General features: G+C 41.2%; 1 protein-coding gene across 7 annotated transcripts in view; it reads left to right on the top strand.

The window, feature by feature from the left end:
* Positions 1-19,385, top strand: part of SCUBE1 (signal peptide, CUB domain and EGF like domain containing 1) — a 220,679-nt gene that overhangs the window by 155,903 nt on the left and 45,391 nt on the right. For all 7 annotated transcript variants that reach the window (XM_026114052.2, XM_026114051.2, XM_026114056.2 and 4 more), the window contains one exon: positions 4,542-4,664. In XM_026114052.2, coding sequence (XP_025969837.1) covers positions 4,542-4,664 — 123 coding nt within the window. The remainder of the gene's footprint in view (positions 1-4,541; positions 4,665-19,385) is intronic.

Below are 19,385 nucleotides of genomic sequence, written 5' to 3'. Positions count from 1 at the left end.
CCAGGTCCTTCCAAACATGAATTACACTGAGCAGAGCTTAAAAAGGTATGAGTGGAACAGCCCTAGTCATCCCCATTCATCTTCACAAAGACATGAAAAGGAAAATAACAGATTGTCAGTTCCCTCTAGTCAAAATGTAGCTATGCAACTTATCACAAAGTGTCTGTGTTTTCTGCTCCTTTATTTAAAGCTGTAAAGCTTTATTTAAAGCTGATTCCACTGCCCTTCAGTAGTTTGAGATGCTCAGGAGACAGAATAATCACACACATAATACAACTCTTGATTTCAGAAATATTTTATTTATTCCTCCTTCATTCTTCTAAAAAATATTAGAAGAATGCCTCTTCTATTCTTCTAAAATAAGTTTCTGAGTATCCAAAAGAATACAGAGAACTTTGCAGAATAACTATTAAGAAGGGACATTTTAAAAGAATACTTGGATCCATGCACCAAAATTGTAAGTTATTAGCCAAATGCTGCAAGGTTGTAGGGTCACATAGGCAGACCTAGAGACTAGCCATGCTTGACTTCATCAACATGTCTGTCCTGATGCCAGGCCTTTGCTTATGGTATTCACTGCAAGATTGGATTTACTCTTAAATACACACATGGAAATGACAGTGAGCCACTGAAGCTGGAGTGGAACATCCCCACTGTTTGGGAACAGAGAGAAGATCCATGATTTGATTCTGGGTCCAGACCTGCCCACAGCTTTTGTGGGGGCATTGCCAAGCTGCATCTCCAGACCTAATACTTCTGATTGCTTCTTTTCCCGAACACCATGACTTTTAAGAAGGTTTTAGCTACCTTTGTGCAAATCTCATGTTTGGTTTTGTTTATTGGTTTTAATTGCATTAATGGAAAAAGAAAAACTGAACCATTTTCAGGGCTAATAGGTCATGATTTAAAAGCATGGGTGCACAGTTATCTGTTATGCCATACTTTCACCTGACATTTTTGAATAGTAAATTCTAATGCTTCTGTGTTTTTTATTGGTCTGTATTTTCCATTTCTACGTGTCCCACTGTGCTGGTCACATCATTTGGCATTTGTAGCAGATCAGTCACTTGTACAAGCAAAATATCATCTAACAATATTGGCTTAATTAAAGTCAGTCCCTTTGGGATTTGGCATTAAAAAAGACCCTTTGGGATTTCATTGCTAAGGCATTGTAAGCCCATCAGACCCCCTAGTCTGCATAGCTGGAATAACCAGCAGGTTGTCTGAACACTCTGGTTATCAGGACATTTTACATCCACACCCCTGTGGAGGAGTACAGCCATTTATTTATACTCTTGCATTCCTGGGGATATCGGGGAGCAGACCACCATGGAAAGTTTTGCCATTTTTGTGCAACCCGTATTGTCAGTTGAAAAGGATCCACTTCAGGACTATGTATAAAGACCGCAGCTTTATGATTCTTCAGCAGACAGTCCCACTAAAGTATAGGAAGATTTTACTGAGTAATTTCCAAGCAGGTCGAGATTCAGTGATTGGTTTCCACTGTGTTTTTTTTCCTTACATGGCAGACGGACATGTCATGGAAGCATAGTCTCTGTGCAGTTCACAACAGGCGCTTAACAAAGTTGTGTACCAGTCAGTTTAAACATAAATGGGACCTCACCTGCTCACACAGTGGAATCATTTATTTTCACATAGCTCATAACAAGAATTATTTATAGCTATGGAAAGAAAAATAGTGGGGGAATAGGCTTGGTGCAATTTCTGTGAACCAGTTAGACATGATACGGTTGGATACTGTTCTCTTTCAAGTGAAATGCAGCAATGCTCTGCTCTCCATAGAGTGAAATAATTTTTACATGCCTTGTCAGTCTTGCTATGGCCATGGAAAGAAATATAGTGGAAGCAGAGACATTGGCGCTATTTGTGTTATTTAGAATGTTTTTGCAGCGAACAGTTTTGACCTCCATTCTGTTTTGACGGTCCTGGTTTCAAAAGGCCATGTCATGTATTCCAGCTAGCAGAAATGAAAAAATACCTTATTTTCCTATGGCCTCTCCCATGTTTTACCCAAATCCTGGTTCAGAATTAGTCCAAAGAATTGCTGGTGTATATCTGATATGCTACATTGTCAGTAGAGGTACAATGATTAACAGCTTCAAATCTACCCTCAGAGGCCAGCAAGGTTTCATTTTTGTCCCTTATGGTCTCCAGAGACCCTGCAAAGAAAGCTAATGAGACTGGAATTTGGAATTTAAAGTGTGAAATTCAGGGGTCATTATTTATAACATCAATCCTTAACTTCAGAATGGTGTTTGACAGGCTGGAAGTAATTTCTGCTTCAAGCAGTCTCAGTCAGGCAGCAGAATAGCCCAGAGGTTATGTTGTTCTTATCATGGGTAGAAGAGACCTTTGTGATGGATGACTACTGTGTGTGTTTATGATGCATAACATGTTAGTAAATTTAATTTCATAATTCCATTTGTCCAGAAGTTTTGTCAGGACAAGCTTGATCTAGACTGTAGTTAGGTACACCTGAGCTGTGAAAATGGATGGAACAGTTGGGGTTATCCATCACAGGACCTATAATGCAATCCCAGTTATTCATACTGATGCTGGAGCAAATCATTGCTAAGAATAGAAATGCCAGCATGGGGAAAGTGGGCCAACAAGCCTTGTGCTTTCCCTGCTGAGCTGGACCGGTGCTGGTGATCACAGCTGAAACAAAATGGGTTTCTACCTTTAGTCTTACGATATCCTGTAGAGCTCCCAGAGTTTGCTCTTCACCAAATTTATCAGGTTTGGAAGCCTGATATTATTCACTCTTCCTCAGTTACCAAAACTGGAAGACCATAGACAAACAAGACTCCTACCATCAGCTCAGTTTGAGAACTCTGTTACCTGAGACGTAAGGATTTCACTTAGCTTTGTGCAAAGCACTTAGGGCCCGATTGTACCGCTACATCTGTTACCTATCATTGTACCCTCAATCTTCTAACAAGATTAAATGCAAAAGCCAGTCCTTTGCAGAACCAGACACAAAAGTAATAAGCAGTAGTATTAGTTCAGAGGGCCTCAGAACAGCTTTCTTTCTATCTGCCACAAGTGCACCTCATGAGCAAACCTTTCTAGTGATGTACACTGTTCTTGCTCGCCTGAATAGTAGATCCTCCGGAGTGTGTTTCTGTCAGTGCCAGTGCAACAAAGTACTGTCCAGAAAGGAGGGCGGAATTTGCCTCTCAGCTATTAGAATTTCTAGGTTTACCTCCTAACTCACTCTCTTGCTGCCATATGTTGCTACTATTTATATTTCATGTGCAGAAATGGTAAGAGCCATACTATTCTCCCCTATTAGTAATCACGTTTTCAAAAATGAATGATGTCCCCTTAAAGTCATCCTAAATTCAAATTGTTTTTTTAAAAAAGTCCCCTTCCTTCACCAGTACCATGCTGTCTTCAACAAATTGCTTTCTCCAGATATTTGCTCTTTTGGCACCTAGATTTGCATTTTGCAAGATTTGCTTTTTAATTGGCCAATTGTTACCTCAGAGTTTCAAAGCTCTTTTATTGAGAGGCTTTTTAATAGGGAAGAATACTCTCCACTCATTTTTCTGGAAGATAGTTTTCACTCCCAGAAGTGTGCAGCGAAAGCTCTATGATGTATTACTTCTTAAAAGAGCTACATTTTTGGCACTGGTCTTCTCCTGAAAAAATAGTGTTCCCTACCCCCATACAGATAAACAGTGGGTCCATAGTTCTTTAACTGGGGGAGGATGGAAAGGTGCCCTGTATTTCAAATGAGGTTCTGTAATCTATTATATACCTATTGCACAAGCTCTTATGGGATGGAAAAGGACTGGTTATTCCAGTTCTTCAAAAGCATTCAGAGAAGTGATAAGGTGGAGGAAGCAGAATCACCAGCTTGAAGTTCAGAAGAACAGAGATCTCCTGAAGTTCTTCACTGCATTTCATAGTCATTATTTAAAGTAAGAGACATTGATCCTGTCCTTCATACATGTATGTGGCTTTCAGATAAAGGCAATAGGTGCTCTGCCTGCTGAACAAGAGAAGGAACATCTCAAATGCACTCACAGTTGCCCTGCATTAACAGTGAATCAGAAAAGTTAGACACACAAAAATGGGTGTTCAGTGACACTGTCACTAGCATATAATACTAAGTATATCTGACAGTCTTTATATCAATTTTTATGCGTTTTCAGCTTTTTATGGCACATATGCAAGGTGAGGGATTCATGTCTCACACAGGCTGAAGTCTTCTGTTAGTCAAACCACTAGATCAAGAAAGAAACTTCCCTGCATTTTTTTAACATCAAAGTGCCTCAACCTGGGTCATCTGTTGGTTGTACTGCTGGGAGAAATACTTCTGTCTCCAGAACAACTCAGCCCACAACTTTTTTGTAAGCCTTGCCAGAAGAGGTTGGGAAAGGGTGCATCTGGCCAGCCTGACTTCCAGCAGAGACAGCAGCCTCTTTGGGGAGCTGAATAAACTTCTATATTCCTGTTCTGAAGTAATCTAAGTGCTGTCATGAACTAAATCTTCGCCTATTTATTTCTTGCAGACATTGATGAGTGCTTGGTAAACAATGGTGGCTGTGACCATTTCTGCCGAAACACAGTTGGCAGCTTTGAATGCAGCTGCCAGAAAGGCTATAAACTGCTCACAGATGAACGGACCTGTCAAGGTAAGACATCATTTATTTTACTCTGTGTACAGAGAGGATGTTAATTTCATTGGATTTTTTTAAATTAAGTCATTTATACCATAGATTTTAATCCTACTGTCATAGGAAGTAAAGCTAGAAAAGGCCTACTAGATTTCCATTTTCTGTGGTTGGTTTAGAAGGTTTTTGAAAGTGTCTCACGTCAATGTTTTTAGTAGTAGGAATGTCAGTGTCCTGCTGAAGCAGGAAAATCCACATGGTGTAGTGCAATAGGCACAGGCAAAGAGCCTGACACTCAAGTCCTCTAACTGGTATGATCTTTTTGGGGCAGAGGCTTGTCTCATTTTCGCTGAAGTAATTTGGAATAGCCTATTGGAACCAAGGGTTTGCAACAGTTAAACTACAAAAAGAGTCTGATCTTGAGCTCACCTTTGTCTGTTAAGATCTGTTTATGTAGGGATAATGGAAGTATTTTGTGAGAATTTTCATGAAACATATTTTATGTCATCTGTTTGTGTGTGTCATGACTGGTTCCCTAAGTCATATGATATACATTCCATGACTGAATAAGTGCATAACCATTTCCAATGTAAGCACTAAGAATGTGTCTTTGGAGAAATGACGTTTTAAACATTTGAACTCTATAATTCTGCTCTATAAAAGTCTTCTAGAAAAGGCTATAAGCATGAGCATGCATGATTAGAGAAGTGGAAGGAGGAAGTATTCAAGGAAGCTTTTCTACAGGAATTGCCTTTTTATTAATATGTAATTATTTGCATGGGTTTTGAACATGTCAAAAATTATCTGAAGTACAGAACAGCATTATTATTTTGGAGCTTCTTTATTCATCAACAAAAAGAACCAAGGTCTAAAGATACATAAACCATTCAAAAGATTTTCCACTGCATCTCATTGGTACTTCCATCATGTGAGATGCCTACTCCACCCTGACTGTGTGGTTAGACACGGAGGAGTCAATGCAAGGTTGGTTTTGTGCTGGGACAGGATGGGAAAAGCTCAGACTGGCATAGTTAGTGCCACATGACTAGGCAGCTATAACACTGCAGGATCGTGTCAGACAAGGATAAGTTGGCAGGTGTTGATATACCCACTAAAAATAGGGACAAAAATGTTAAAAAGAATCATTCCTTTCACGGTGCATTTAGAGATGGTTAGGAACACTTTCTAGTTGTTGAATTTGATGTGCCTTGACATGCTCTCACCCTAGTATCATTCAGAGGTTTCACCACTGAAGTCATCGTAATTACTCCAGTGAAAAACTCAAGAGGAAAGTCAAGCCCTGCATTCTGGTTGCACAAGATCTAGTACAAAGGGCTGGGATTTATTTGTTCATTATGCAGAGATTTAGTAATAAGCTTTGAAAAGTACATATAAATAATCGGCTATCTATCATGGTAATGGGAAACTAGAAGCGGCTCTGTTAGCGTTGTTCAGCTGAGTTTTGTTTCTTCATGTGTCTGGGCTGCCAACTGAGCATGTCACTGGTGACAGTACGCATCGTGCAGTGAATGAAGCAGTCACTGATCTTCTTTCCCTCATGTGATCAGACAAGAACTGTTGGCTTGGAAACGTGTAAATGATCTGATCATCCTACTACTACTGTTCTCAGTGAGCAAGGGCAGGCCCTCTGTCTGCCTCTGAACGGTACTTTGACTGTTAGGTCAAGCTTAGTTTATCTGTTGCTCTAAACGATAGATTAGTGCAAGCCCAGGGAATGCCTGGGCTGATGAAATTGCTCTAGTCCCAGAATTGCTGGTTCTTCATAGTTTGAAATGGGGAGGACCAAGTTATTTCCTGCTGGAAGCCTGAAGTATTTGAGCCCTAGAGACAAATTACGGCAAGTATGGTATGACGCCTGCTTTGCGGCTGGAGGTCTGTGACAATTTAGTGCCTGTTTGGTGCTCACAGTGATAATTGGTGACTCACGTAGTCATTACGCCTGCTGGTGAAAAATGAAGGAAAGGGAATAGAGATCAAGAAACCACTGAAGTATGAATCACCTGTACTTTACTTCTTCCTCTGCAAAGAGAATATAGTCAGTGGAAGTGGTTACGGTTATTAATGTCAGGTCTGAGAGAAAAATGTGGTTTGGGGTTAGTGACTGTTCTGGAATATAAATCATCCACAGGTTTTTCTGGTAACAACCAGGCAGCAGTGACCATAGAACGCTACTGAGAGATTCATGGAAAATTATTTTGGGTATATTACTTTCCAGTGGGTGAATTAGAAAAGTTTATTTTATATTTATGAAAGATGCTGTTGTTCCTGTTACATCTGCTGTTTTGATTCATAATAGAATTTCTCTGACTTATCATTTTGCTGTCAACATTGCCTTTCTGCTCTGGTTTCCACTTTAAAAATACAGATTTCTTTCAGGTATGTATTAATGCATTTACGAAGTACTCATTTAGGACCTTAGAGGTGTATCTTTTGGGGGGTTGAGTCTTATCCAGTTCAGCTGGTCTCTCTAGTGTGTAGGAAGCTCATCTCCAAATGAGTTCATCCATCAAGTCAAGGAACAGATTCTGCTAACCTTAGGCAAAATGCCCATTGAAACAGATGGTAAGCTTACCCTGTAAGACCTGCAGAATCCTTGGACATGGCTGAGCATTTGTGTCTGATCCACAGGAGAGAATCAGTGAAGAATAAAACCACAGAGATACAGTTCTATAATATTTTTCAAGTAGGTGAAAAATACAAATAAGCTGTTGCTACATAACCTTCTTCATATGATCATTAACTTCAGCACAAGGCAATTTTACATGTTTCAATAAAAAGATTCCTTCATATTCCTGAGAAATTCTGAGGCTGTCCCACCTCATCTCATTTTCTTGCTGTCCCTTCATTGTAGACCTCAGAGTCAGCTTTAAGATTGCAGAGAAATTTTAGTAAAGCCTCAGACTTTGTTCTGGTTGTTTGTATAGCTCCCAGTACATCATACCAAGTGCCTTACACATAGTCATTCTCTGTGAAGAAGAAAGTATTACTCTCTATTTTACCAGCAGGAAGTGTGAAGCCCAGTATCAGTGGCTTGCGTAAGATCACACATGAAATACGGACTGGGCAGTCTGGAGAATAAACTTCCAAATCTTGTGAATCTGCCCTCTTCTTTCAGCAGAAGATGATTTTTTTTTTTCCTGTATACACGCTTATACCTTGAAACAAAAATTCATCCATTTTCAGAAACTCTGAAGCTTGCTGATCACTTGGTCCCACTAGGGGCTTGCCACCCTGCAGGTAGAGTGCTTGTGTAAGCAGCCCTTGCATTTGTAAAGGGCACTAAAATGTTCTGCATTTGTCTGTTTTTAGCCCTGATTGCAAAGAAAACCATTGTCAATCACAGATTATTTCTGCGAGGGAGTGGTTCTCACGCTGTGGCTCCTGGTTAGACAAGGAGAATGCAGGGGGGTTCCTTTCCTTTCCCCTCCCTTGCATTCCAGCCCTTTAAAAGGAGACTTATTTGTAACCCAGAAGGTGAAGAATCCACATCCCAGGGCCAGTGATACTGTGGAGACTAATGCTGCTTTCCCAGAGTCCCTCTTTTCATGCAAACTTAAAAATAGATTTTTTTTTTCACGTTTGATGGTGAACTCACTGTATGACAATACCAAACCCATGTATTGTGTATTATTTGAACAGATCCTTAAGTTTACAGTATTGTTAATTCATTGGTACAGGAAGAAACCTTCGGATCTGTTTGTGTAAAACCTAGCAAAGAGGCTTGAATCTCCTTTGAGCATATAGTACAAATAACAGCTATATTTATAGCAAGGAGAGCTTATATTTGTTACCTTTGAGGTAATTAACAGCAGGACAACTACCCAGATTAGTTTTAGAACCACATCAGCAACAAAACAGCAAGAAAGATGTTTAAAGCTACAATGAATCTGCATGAGTGCAGCCATAATTAGCTTAATCCTCAGCCAATATGAGTTTTAAAGCTAGTTAACTTAATTGCTTATTCAGTTTCTGTTTGTTGTGCAGTGATCTTGAAAAAAATTCAACAATAAGCACTCTCTCTGCTCCACTCAAGTTCAAGCTTCATTAAGCACCCAGAAAAATGTGTGAAATGCTATCATAAATAATTTTCTCTCACTGCTGTAGGAATTGCCTTTTGCAAGGCAGGACAAGGAAAGACAGCGCACACATTTGTCACAACTCTGTCCAGGGAATGGTAGGGTTGAAAAAAGAATTTATATTCAGGAAAAAAGTGCTTTTCGTGGGAACATCCAGTGATCAACATGTAATACCTTGGAATGCTAATGCTATAGTCTGCCCTTCCTGCTGCTCTCCACCTCTCCCAAAACAGAGCCAAATCCTCATACGCAATGGGATTTCCCCTTCTGCTGGAGGCAATTCAAGGCTTCTTGCATCATTCCAGTCCCATTTACATCCTCAAAAGTGGGCTTAGGAGGGGTTTGAGGATTCCTAGATCTCTCAGAGATGATGTTCAGCCATAACAAATTCTGTCTTAATAGCCTTTTCACCAGCCATTTGAATTGCTACTGTCGCTATAAAAAGGGGATGCTCATCCACCAGGCAAAAGTACCTCTCTGCCATGTGGAGTATCTGCACAGGCCATCTAGGCCCTGTGCATTTTGGGGGCTTCTATGAGGCCACGTGTTCACACTCATTAGGTGATGGCATTTTTTGTTTGCTCTGACGTATTTCTTGTGCGACTGTTGATTAGTCTTTGTTACCTTGCTATCAGATTTTAAAGGAACATGATGACTCTCAATTCCTTTTGTAACTAGGCACTGGAATACAGTGCCTCATAGTCTGCTGTCGCTAGTGCTTGTGTCTATCCAAAGGAAATTCAGTGATGCAGGTTTACACACAAGGGAATCCAAAACAGAATTTGGCCCACTAGCTTCATGATACAGTGAATTCTCCATCTAGTAATTTTCCTAGGGTGCATTTTGCTAGAAGTTTGGGGGGGTTTTATCACTGCAAAGTTGTCAATAAAAGTCCAAATGCATCTATTCTTTTTGTTTTTCTCCCCCTCATTGCAAGAGAAAGCCACTAGCCCATCCATGATCATATTTGTGTATTTAGGGTTAGCTTTATCTCTTCTAAAACAAATTTGTCTATTACGTCCCCTCCTTTTCTCTCCTCAGCTTCACTTCCAGACAAGCTCTCCTCAAAAACTTGATGCTCATCAAGGGGAGCAACTGCAGGTATTGGCTAGAGCCAGGTATCCTGTGAGCAGATACTGAGGCAGTTTCCTTTCATAGCTCTGGCAGCATACTGCAATGCTGACCTGCAAAATAACTCAAACCTGGCCCAACTTTGTTTTTTCTATCTGAGGTTGCCCCTGAGCAGACTTGGCAAGTGTGCCAAGTCTTGTGATAGCTTTCTGATGTGGTATAGGGTACATCCCACCTCTTGCCATTCACAACTGGTTTTTACTTTTGATCTCAGATAAGACTTGAACCCAACCTTCAGACCTTCTATGTTAACCCACTACACCACAGTCCACGCAGTCCTAAAATAATACTGCTAAATGAGAGGCTGACCTTTCCTTATTGCCAAAGAGGTCTTCACTCCTGTGAGTATGATGTGATTAGAATTAGCTGATGCTTTACATAGGGGGACCAATGCTTCATTGTCAATAGAAGTTTTCTTTCATTCCAGAATGAGAGAAAAAAAATAGTACCATGAACAATTCAATAAACAAACAGTTCATAAACAATTCCAAGGATGACACAGGCCTGATCTTAAAAAATTTTGCCATACTAATTGGACATCTACTCCCCTCCAGTAATGTCCATCTTTCCATTCTTTTGTATAGAATACATACTATTAGCCCTCCAAGGACAAGATTTGAATCTCCTAGCATGGTGTCACCATTTTGAAAATGGGTATGGAATATGGGATTAATCCTAAAGGGAAGGGCAGATATAAAGTGTTTGCGGGAATTATCTTTGGCCTAAAGAAGCCCACAAATATTAACTACAAAGATCTCTCTATACCTTTCTGTATGGAACCATTGATGATAAATATGGCTGTACTGAACAAGTTTATTCCCAAATATATCAGTGCATCCATACCAGCACCACTGAATCACCAGAGTGACCAGATTAAAAAAAAAATTAAAAACAAAAACAAAACAGGCAAAAAGGGGTTTCCCCCTGCCTCGGGTTATATGACACTGACCTGCCACCTACATTTGATCCTGTAACACAGTAAAGCAACTGACTGTGTCCCCTCCCATAACCTGCTGGAGGTCTCAGGAGGAGGATATGCTACTTGCATTGATTTACACAGGACACAGCCACCCATCTCAGGTTACTTAAGTAAGTGCACGGGTAGAGGTCAGGGCTGGATCATTTGTCTCTCCCTCTCACTGCATAAAAATGGAGGAGAGAGAGAATCCCATGGCCTGTGTCCCAATTTTGAAATCCCAAGGAAACTCCTTGGGATACCAGGAGAGGAGGGGCTGTGTCATGATGTCTCAGCCAAACCAAGATATCTTTTTACTTTACTGCTACTTCAATAACTCATCTTGCTGTGAGTAATAGCTCCATGTACCGCAGTGCGGTCACAGAGGCAGTGAGCTGTGGGAAATACAAATGGGTACAGCTGCACCATACAGCAGTAAAGAGACTGATTAAACCTTTCAGCTCCTCTGCATCAGTGCTAGAAGTAATATGTCAGGTAAGTTAGTTTAAAAGACCACAGGTGAAAGCCAGACCCATCAGATTCAATGGATCCACATTACAATTTGGCCAGCTTTCCAGTGAAAAAAATGTTGACAAGTTTTGTTGTTGTTCCATCTTTCTCTTTCCTTTTCTCGCCCATTAAATAAATAAAAGGGGAAAACATACATCAAAAGTAACATTATTTAGCCTTCTCTTTCTTTCCGGACTGGAAGTAATAGTAGAAATAACTCTGACACAGCTTCACAGCTATGCAAGAGGGCATAAAGAGGACACCAACACTGCTTGGTGCGGGGGGAGGTGGTTACTTAATATTTAAAATAATTTTTATCTAAGCCCACACAAATCTTTCATTTAGGCTGTTACCCTGGTGGACAGGACTGATCTGTAGCTGGTGGAAAGGAGGATTAGCAGGTCTTCAGGGTGCTCCCTGCCTCCCTGCAAGGGAGGTAGCAACGGTGATCCCAGAGAGGATTTGCAGTCTGGGATGAGGAGCCAGGATGCTTAAAAGTGCACTTGCTGACTTTTGCTGGAGTTTGTAGTGCATTTGCTGTAACTTTTAGGTCTTCAGCAGTGAGAAAAAGTATTCAGGGCTTCGTTTTGCTCTCACTTATATCAGGAAGGAGGCTACTGAACTCAGCAGAGTTACACTGCTGTCCCACCAGGGAAATCTGCTGCTCCTTATCACATTACACCGCTTCAACAAGGTAAGTCAGTGCTGATGTGGGGGTAGATTAACAGGAGAGAGGTGATGAAGGGACTCTAGCCTTTCCCCCATCAGTGCTCATTTGTATGATGCACATGAAGGAGAATGGTTCTCTGCTTGATGCACTTCTACTCTCATCTGCATTAGATGCCCATGCTGTATGATATAAAGTACATTCACTTGGTTTACGCTGGTTTTCAAGCAGTCCAGCTGGATCTGGCCCACTATGTTTGCTTCTGCACACACTTTGTGTACAAACAACTGTGCTGGTTTTCAGCCGCCAGCGTAGCTAGAGAACCAGGCAGAGTCAGTGATGCACTGGAGGAGATATTGGGGGCTGCTTGGGAAAATCATGCTGTCTCACAGCAGGAAAATGCTAGATGATTTCGCTGTCACTGATGTTCATTTCCTATGTAGATTTTCTCTAGGGCTTTGGGTGTCACTGAGTCTTACAAAAATATCTTGCTTATGACAGGCACTATATTGCTCCTAGCATCAGATTAAAAAAGATACTCGTCTGGGAAGCAACGTGTTACACTGTCAATAAAAGGGATATTTCTCAAACCTGAATAGTGGTACAGTCTGCCTCTGTGAGAAAAAAAGGGTTGCAAGATCATACCCAGAAACAATAAATGCCCCAGGCATAAAGTATAAACAGTGCTAGCCAGTACAAGTTTGCTTGCCAAGTGATAGTATCTGCCATGTTGGTTGTAGCAATTATGTCTGCTGAAACATGAAAACAAACACATTCCCCTCACCTCCAGTTCTCTTCTCTGCAGTGCATAGAGAGTTATCGTAAATTAAGAGAGAATTTTCTTTGGTTGTCACTGCTTGGAAGGAATATTAGACCCCACAATCTAGGCTTTAAACCAATTTCTAATGGGATGAGACGCACTGTGGGGAGGGCAGATGGGACAGATTATTCCACAGATTATTCCACCTCTGTTTTCCCATGAAGCTTCTGACATTGGCTACTGTTGGAAATAAGATACTAGATTAGTTTGACCTCAGGTCTCATTCAGTATGGCAGCTCTTATGTTCCTATGTTAAACTCTATAAAGTAGATTGCTATCAAATTGCTTTTTACAGCTCCGTCTGGCCCCTTCCCCTTGATAACGTGTGTGGGAAGCCAAGCAAAATGTTCCATTAGTGTTTGGAAAGAAAATTTGAGATATATTTTTCATTTGATGCTCTAGGATTTGTTATGTATATAGTGCAGAAATGATTTTACTGGACCAAAATCATATTATGTATTAATGAATTACCAGGATATGAGTCAGCCTTGGAGTAGTTTGAGCAGGAAGGTAGCATTCTTCCACAAACAATAATCCGTTGATAAACAGTGCTGAAAGCTGTATTTCAATAGGAATTGTTCTTAAAGAGACCCAGAGACGGACTACGTGTATATATATTCTCCACACTTTCAGTAGTGCACCTTGAGATAATGCCATGTTACAGCTCTTACTCATTTAATCACCTTAATTAATGTCAGGGATCCTTTACACTAAGTGCTACACAGGATTGCAGCAAAATGACAGCGCTATTCCAAATGATCAGGAAAGTTTCATTTTCCTGTGCTTTCACCTACCCTTCTGACCCTTTTAAAAGTGCCCTGTTTTGTTTATTTTGTTCTGAATGAGGACCCAAACCGATTGAAGCAAAGGGGGTTGATTTTCTTCCCGTAGCCATGTTATGAACTGTTAGCACTCGTGCAGGTAACTCGATGATGAGCCCCAGTTAGGAGAGGTGAGATGAAAACATAAGTCTAGGCTCAGACACTAAGAGGCAATCAAAGGGAGGATTATTTTCTGGGGGTTTGCTGGGTGGGATATTTTTTGAAGCACATTTACAAGGAGTTTCCATTAGTGTTTTCTGAGGGACACCTGCCCTTCCCAGACTCCAGGGTTTTCTGGGCAGAGGCAGTGGTGCAGGATGGAGCAAGCCTGAGGAGCCCGTTGGAGAGAACCCATTCCCACATGGCGCAGAGCAAGGCCCTGGGAGGCTGCAGCATGCTGCAAGTCGCAGGCAGGCGACCAGCCTGGCAGGTGGCAGAGGCAACAGACTCTCTCTTTTCACGCACTCTCCAGCTTTTCTCGTTGCCCACAGGGGAAGCATTATTTTGCTTCTCCGTCCCCATTCTCCCTCCTCCCATCTAGATCTGATCCTCAGATTGAGTGCTTGCAAAGAAGGTGACCTTTGCTAGCTCTGGATCTCAAGACAAGGTTTCTAAATACTTTTTAAACAAGCCTTTGAATCAGAGCTGGAGAACAGCAGTTTGTGTGTATGTTCAGTGGCCACTGACTTCAGCAGGAGCTCAAGGTAAGCTGAGGATGTAGGATCAGGTCCACAGGAGGACCTGCATTTTACTTAATTCTGCATTTTTTTCAGTTGAAAACTGAAACTGCATTATAGTACTTGCTCCTTCAGCACTGTCAGATAACACTAGGCCATATTTTCACCCACATACACTAACTCCTTATTCCTTCAAGACGTCTCACTAGCAGCTACTCAAGGATGATGGAGACAGCTTGGCAAAGAGAATGGTTTTCTCTGCTCAGAAATTTGTCTAAAAACTAAGCATGTTGTAGGACAGACGGAATATTCCTTGCTTGGTACACAGAGGGTAAAGCCTTTTTTTACATTTGTCTCATCAGGCTGTTAAGTTGCTCCTAGAGAGTTGCTGTGTAAATAGCGGCTTGAGCAGAGTGGAGACTGCTATACCATGTTTATGTTTGCAGGGAAACAAATAAACCTGCCTGAATTTTCTTTTAATGCACTTCCACTCTTGATATATGGCTTCTCCTACCCCAAGCACTTGAAGTAGCAGCACAGTTTATTGCTGTAATAGCAGTAGATAACTCAACTTGCCTTCGCCTTGGAAAATGATTGATTTTGGAAAAGGATACATGTTTGCTCATAAAATCTTGGCAATGTTTTGATGAAAGTACTTTGTTTTCTTAAAAAACGTTGGGAAAGTATTGACTTTAATTGCATTTTAGATTGTCCTGGCAAAACAATGGTAAGAGGATAAACGTAATAGGAGCCAAAGCCAATTGCCTCCTACTGGGTTCCTCAGATTAATAAATAGAGAAGCCTGAGCACAACAAAGCCCTCACGTAATGGAAGGGGCTGGGAAGGGTGGGAAAGAGCCAGGGCAGGTATGCATAGACCCAGGAGCAAGAGTAATGTCTGGGAAGTCTGTAATCAGCCTAGGCATTGACAAAATTCCAGCCTCCAATTTTAAGGCCTTCATCACCCAGAAACTATGTCTTTTTCCTTCCTTCTCTCTATTTCTCTTTCTCTCTTTTAGCTCGTATACAGGCAGATCCTGCCCTCCAAGCAGCCCTCAAAGCTTAGAGACCTCTGTGTGGTCTCTAAGTGATGGTGCCCAACTGTCATGTGTAGAAATACCCATACGAGCCAGCTGGCTCAAGAGGATCTTTATTTTGGTGCCATAAATAATGCTGTGTTTCAAAAGCTTGTGTCAAAGACAATCTGTACATTGGAGGCCATGATTCAAATAAAGGGAATGTCAGAGACGTGTTGGGGCTGGTGGGCCCCAATATCTGCCCAGTAGAGCAATGCATTTGCTAGCACACGCATGACACTCGTGTCACAGCAGAGATGTGGTTACACAGACAACTCACTGAAGCATACATACACGGCGCCAAGAAGAGCTGTCATCCAAGCACACCACATGCCAATGCCCACAGTGCTGCAACTTTGTTGGTACTGCTAGCACTTGTAACAGATTAGGCTATCACACATACTGTTGACTGTAGTTGCGCTTTCATTTTCCAAGCTAAGCATTCAGAGATACAGCTTTAAGTCAGGCTCATTTATCACGCTATGTTAGCCTTTTTCTGATTTGCCATCATGGAAAGGTTGCAAATATATTTATACTTTCTTTGCTCTGGCACATGGCCTTTCATCAAGCAAGTCTAGCACTCACTGATCCAATAGCATGTAGATTTTGTAACTCTTTGGAAAAAAAAAGCGATCCAGCAAAGTACTTAGCTCAATTTCTATTGATTTTTAAATTAATAGGTTCTAAAAATGAACAATACTGTTAAGAATACTTATGCATTGTTGATGCTATTAGGTAGGTTGTATTTAGAAGATAGTTGTGCATTGCTCAAGTTCAGATCCCTATAGTGCATTTTTAAATCCTCTAGTCCTTTTAAAAATCATTACAATAGATTATTCACAAGGATAACAGCAGGAGGAAAAGGTAGGATAAGAGCAATTGCCATGAGCTCATGGTGAGGCTAAATGTGAAGAGCTGGACAGTGAAAAACTGTAATGATTTGAAATTCTCCTTTTCTAGCACTTTTTCAGAACATCTCCCTTGATTCCCTTAATGTCTGTGACCTTGGGCTGATTTATTAATTTTTCACCATTGTATCCAGTTATTTGTAGTTTTTGTTTTCTGTTTCATAGAAGACCCAACAAACTTTCTCACCTGAAAAAATTACTCCTTTTTTATAACTTTTTTATTTTAAAGTATCTCCAGAGCTGTCTCAGGTGATTGGTGCATCTCTCTGCAAGACCTCCTGGGAGACTGCCCTTGCTGAAGGCTAATCTGCTTTCCTACCCCTTTCCCCTGTCTGAGAGTAGATGGGGATCCCTTGAGTTTTTTCTCTCAGAGTACCTGAGGGACTGTGTAGCTGAAGCTGTAAAGAGAGCATCTGTACAGAGAGGGTGTCGCGCAGCCAGATGTATGGACTCTTTGGAGGGCAGGCTACCAGAAGGTGATCCCCCCTCAGCTGCAGCACAAAGCAGTGGCCTGTCCCCAGCTCCACGAGCTCACACGTCCAGTGCAGCTGGTCAGCAAATTGCATACCAGGTTGAGAAAGTTCATCTGTCAAGTGATTTCACAAACTGGGGGAGAAGCCATGGCAGCATTGGCTCAAAGCTGGTCCGAGACAGTGAGGAGCATGGGGCTAAGGAGAGTGCTGGATGTGTTTCCTGAGGTGAGGGAAGGGGGGAAGTTTCCACACACAGGGAGCAAAGCTTTCTCATCAGAGTTGAAATGCACTGCTTCCTTCCACTTGGATGGCTTCACTGCCCAACGTTGGTTTCCTCATTCCTCAGTCTATTAGGAGCACTGAGCAGATTTGGCATTGCTGACCAGTTCAGCTTGGCTGAGGAAATGGAGAAAGAGGAAAGCTTGGGTTGACCCTTCAGAGGCTCCTTTTCCTCCCCAACAGTCCCATGGGAAAAAGCTGCTACTGTTGTTCTGCTCTTCTTGCATGTAAGGGATTTAGCATGTAGTTTTGCACTACAGTGTTTAAAATATTAGAAGAAATTATTATCTGCCAGAAAGTGAATTTATCAGGTAATCCTCTACCATTATTCCTTTTTTAGTTTGCTTCTGCTTACAAAAACAAAAAAAAAACAAAAAAACCCAAGGGTCTTCATAATGCTGCGGGGAGAAAATGTTGAAAACCTTTTCCTTTGCCAAACAGCAGAGAAGTAATAATGCAATAATAATAATGATGATGATGATGATGATGATGATATATATTTCATTTATAGAAATTTTAAAAACCTTGGGCCAAATCCCACCAACTACATTGAATGATATCCCAAAAGACCCCGAAGTTATCTGCCAATTCTTGCCTGGCTGAAATTGCCAAATTCTGCAATTTCCATCCAAAACCATAAATCTTCCTAGCCCCCAAGGCAAAGTTTTTGGTGATTCAAAAGCAAGCAAATAGTTCTGCAGCTGATGCATGAGGCAGAACAAAACCCTACTCACTGACTGGGAGCAGAATTGGCTCTGCAGTGCTGACAGGAAGAGGAATGTATGGTGGTCAGTTCACTTGGCACATGCCTTTAGGGAAACACATAGGGAATAGATATTTACTGCATTAAGATGTCGTTCTGCAGACCGGTTTCTGACTCTGAGAAAGCCTTGAGGGAAGCTTGTGGAAGAGAATGAGCTTGTGGAGTCTGTGTGGAAGAAAATTAAATAGGAAATTTTTGAAAGAAACTGAAAAGAGAAGGGAAAATTAATTTGTTGGTATGTGAGATCACATAAAACTCCCTTGGAAGAATTCCTAAAGAAAGGGCTGTATTTACTCTGGAGAGGGAGCAAACAGTTTAGGCCTACAACTTTATTGCCAAGTTTCAGTTTTTAACCTGCCTTGCCTCTGCTTTCAAACCCCAGGGATAAGCACAGCCGTTCCCAGAAAGCTAACTGGTATCTTTTGATAGGGACTGATAGCAGAGATAAAGAAAATGACCTGCCATTTGCCTTTAAAGACTCTCCCAATTGTACTGTCTTGTTCTTCAGAGCTGCAGTTCCCTTTGCTGCTACTTCTAGGTAAACAGTGGGAGACCGATTGCTCTGATGTTAAGGATGGTGATGAGTTTGCTGGGTTAAGAGTTGTCTCCTCAGTGCCTAGCATCACAGAGGGATATGACTACTGCAGTTCTTGTAACCACTGAAGAGGCCAATGAATGATTACTGTTTTCTGAAATTAACCGCTCTGGTGATATGAATTAATGGAGGCAGCCAGCCAGCCCAAGGGAGCTACTTATTTGGAATTCTGCTTTCTTGTGTGTAACCTCAGATGCAAAAAAATAATATGAAAAATATATCAGGAGGTACCTGCTAATTCCAGGAAGGATCAGGTATGCATTACACTCTTTTAAGTGAAATTATTCGGCCTTTACCAAATTTAGCAACTGAAAAGGATCACCAAGTTGAACTCTATATATTAAACTGAGAAGAACAAGAGTTCAGTCCAGGAAAACTCCTAAACTGTCCTTTCTGGAATAGAGATGCTTTCTAAGGCTACCAAGCAAAATACTAGAGGCTGCGTAAGGCAGGAGTTCAGGCTAAATGAGCATCATTCTGTGAAAAACTATCCACACTTCTAGTAGTTACAAGACATCTCTCAGCCTTGGACACACAAGAGGAGTGTGAGAACACAAACAGAAGGGAGAAATTGGTGATGTCCAGATATTCCTTAGAGCAGAAAATGAGTATTTAAAAGTCAGACCAGAATGATAAACAATAGAGACAACTGTGGCTCACTAAACTGCTCTCACTCTTGCACCAGAGCTGTTGTCTGCCTACAGTGCATTTAGTACTGTACAAAGACAGAAGACATAGCCCCTATTAAGAGTGACAATCAGCAGTTTGACAGCCTCAAGAACGGAGGCGTCAGATTATTGACATTATTAAGGGTACAGATAACCTGGAAAGAAGATCAAGACAAGCTATTTTTCAGTATCTCAACATAATGAATAAAAATATATTGGACATAAAAGGATATTAAAGCAGTGAGGCAGAACTAGGTAGATGATAATGCTCGTGGTCCTTAGGGCAAGTATGGATGGAAGAGA

The sequence above is a fragment of the Dromaius novaehollandiae genome, chromosome 1, assembly GCF_036370855.1.
Source record: "Dromaius novaehollandiae isolate bDroNov1 chromosome 1, bDroNov1.hap1, whole genome shotgun sequence".
Lineage (NCBI taxonomy): Eukaryota > Metazoa > Chordata > Aves > Casuariiformes > Dromaiidae > Dromaius > Dromaius novaehollandiae.
Note: the sequence above shows the minus strand (reverse complement) of the source record. Positions and strands in the feature narration are given on the sequence as shown.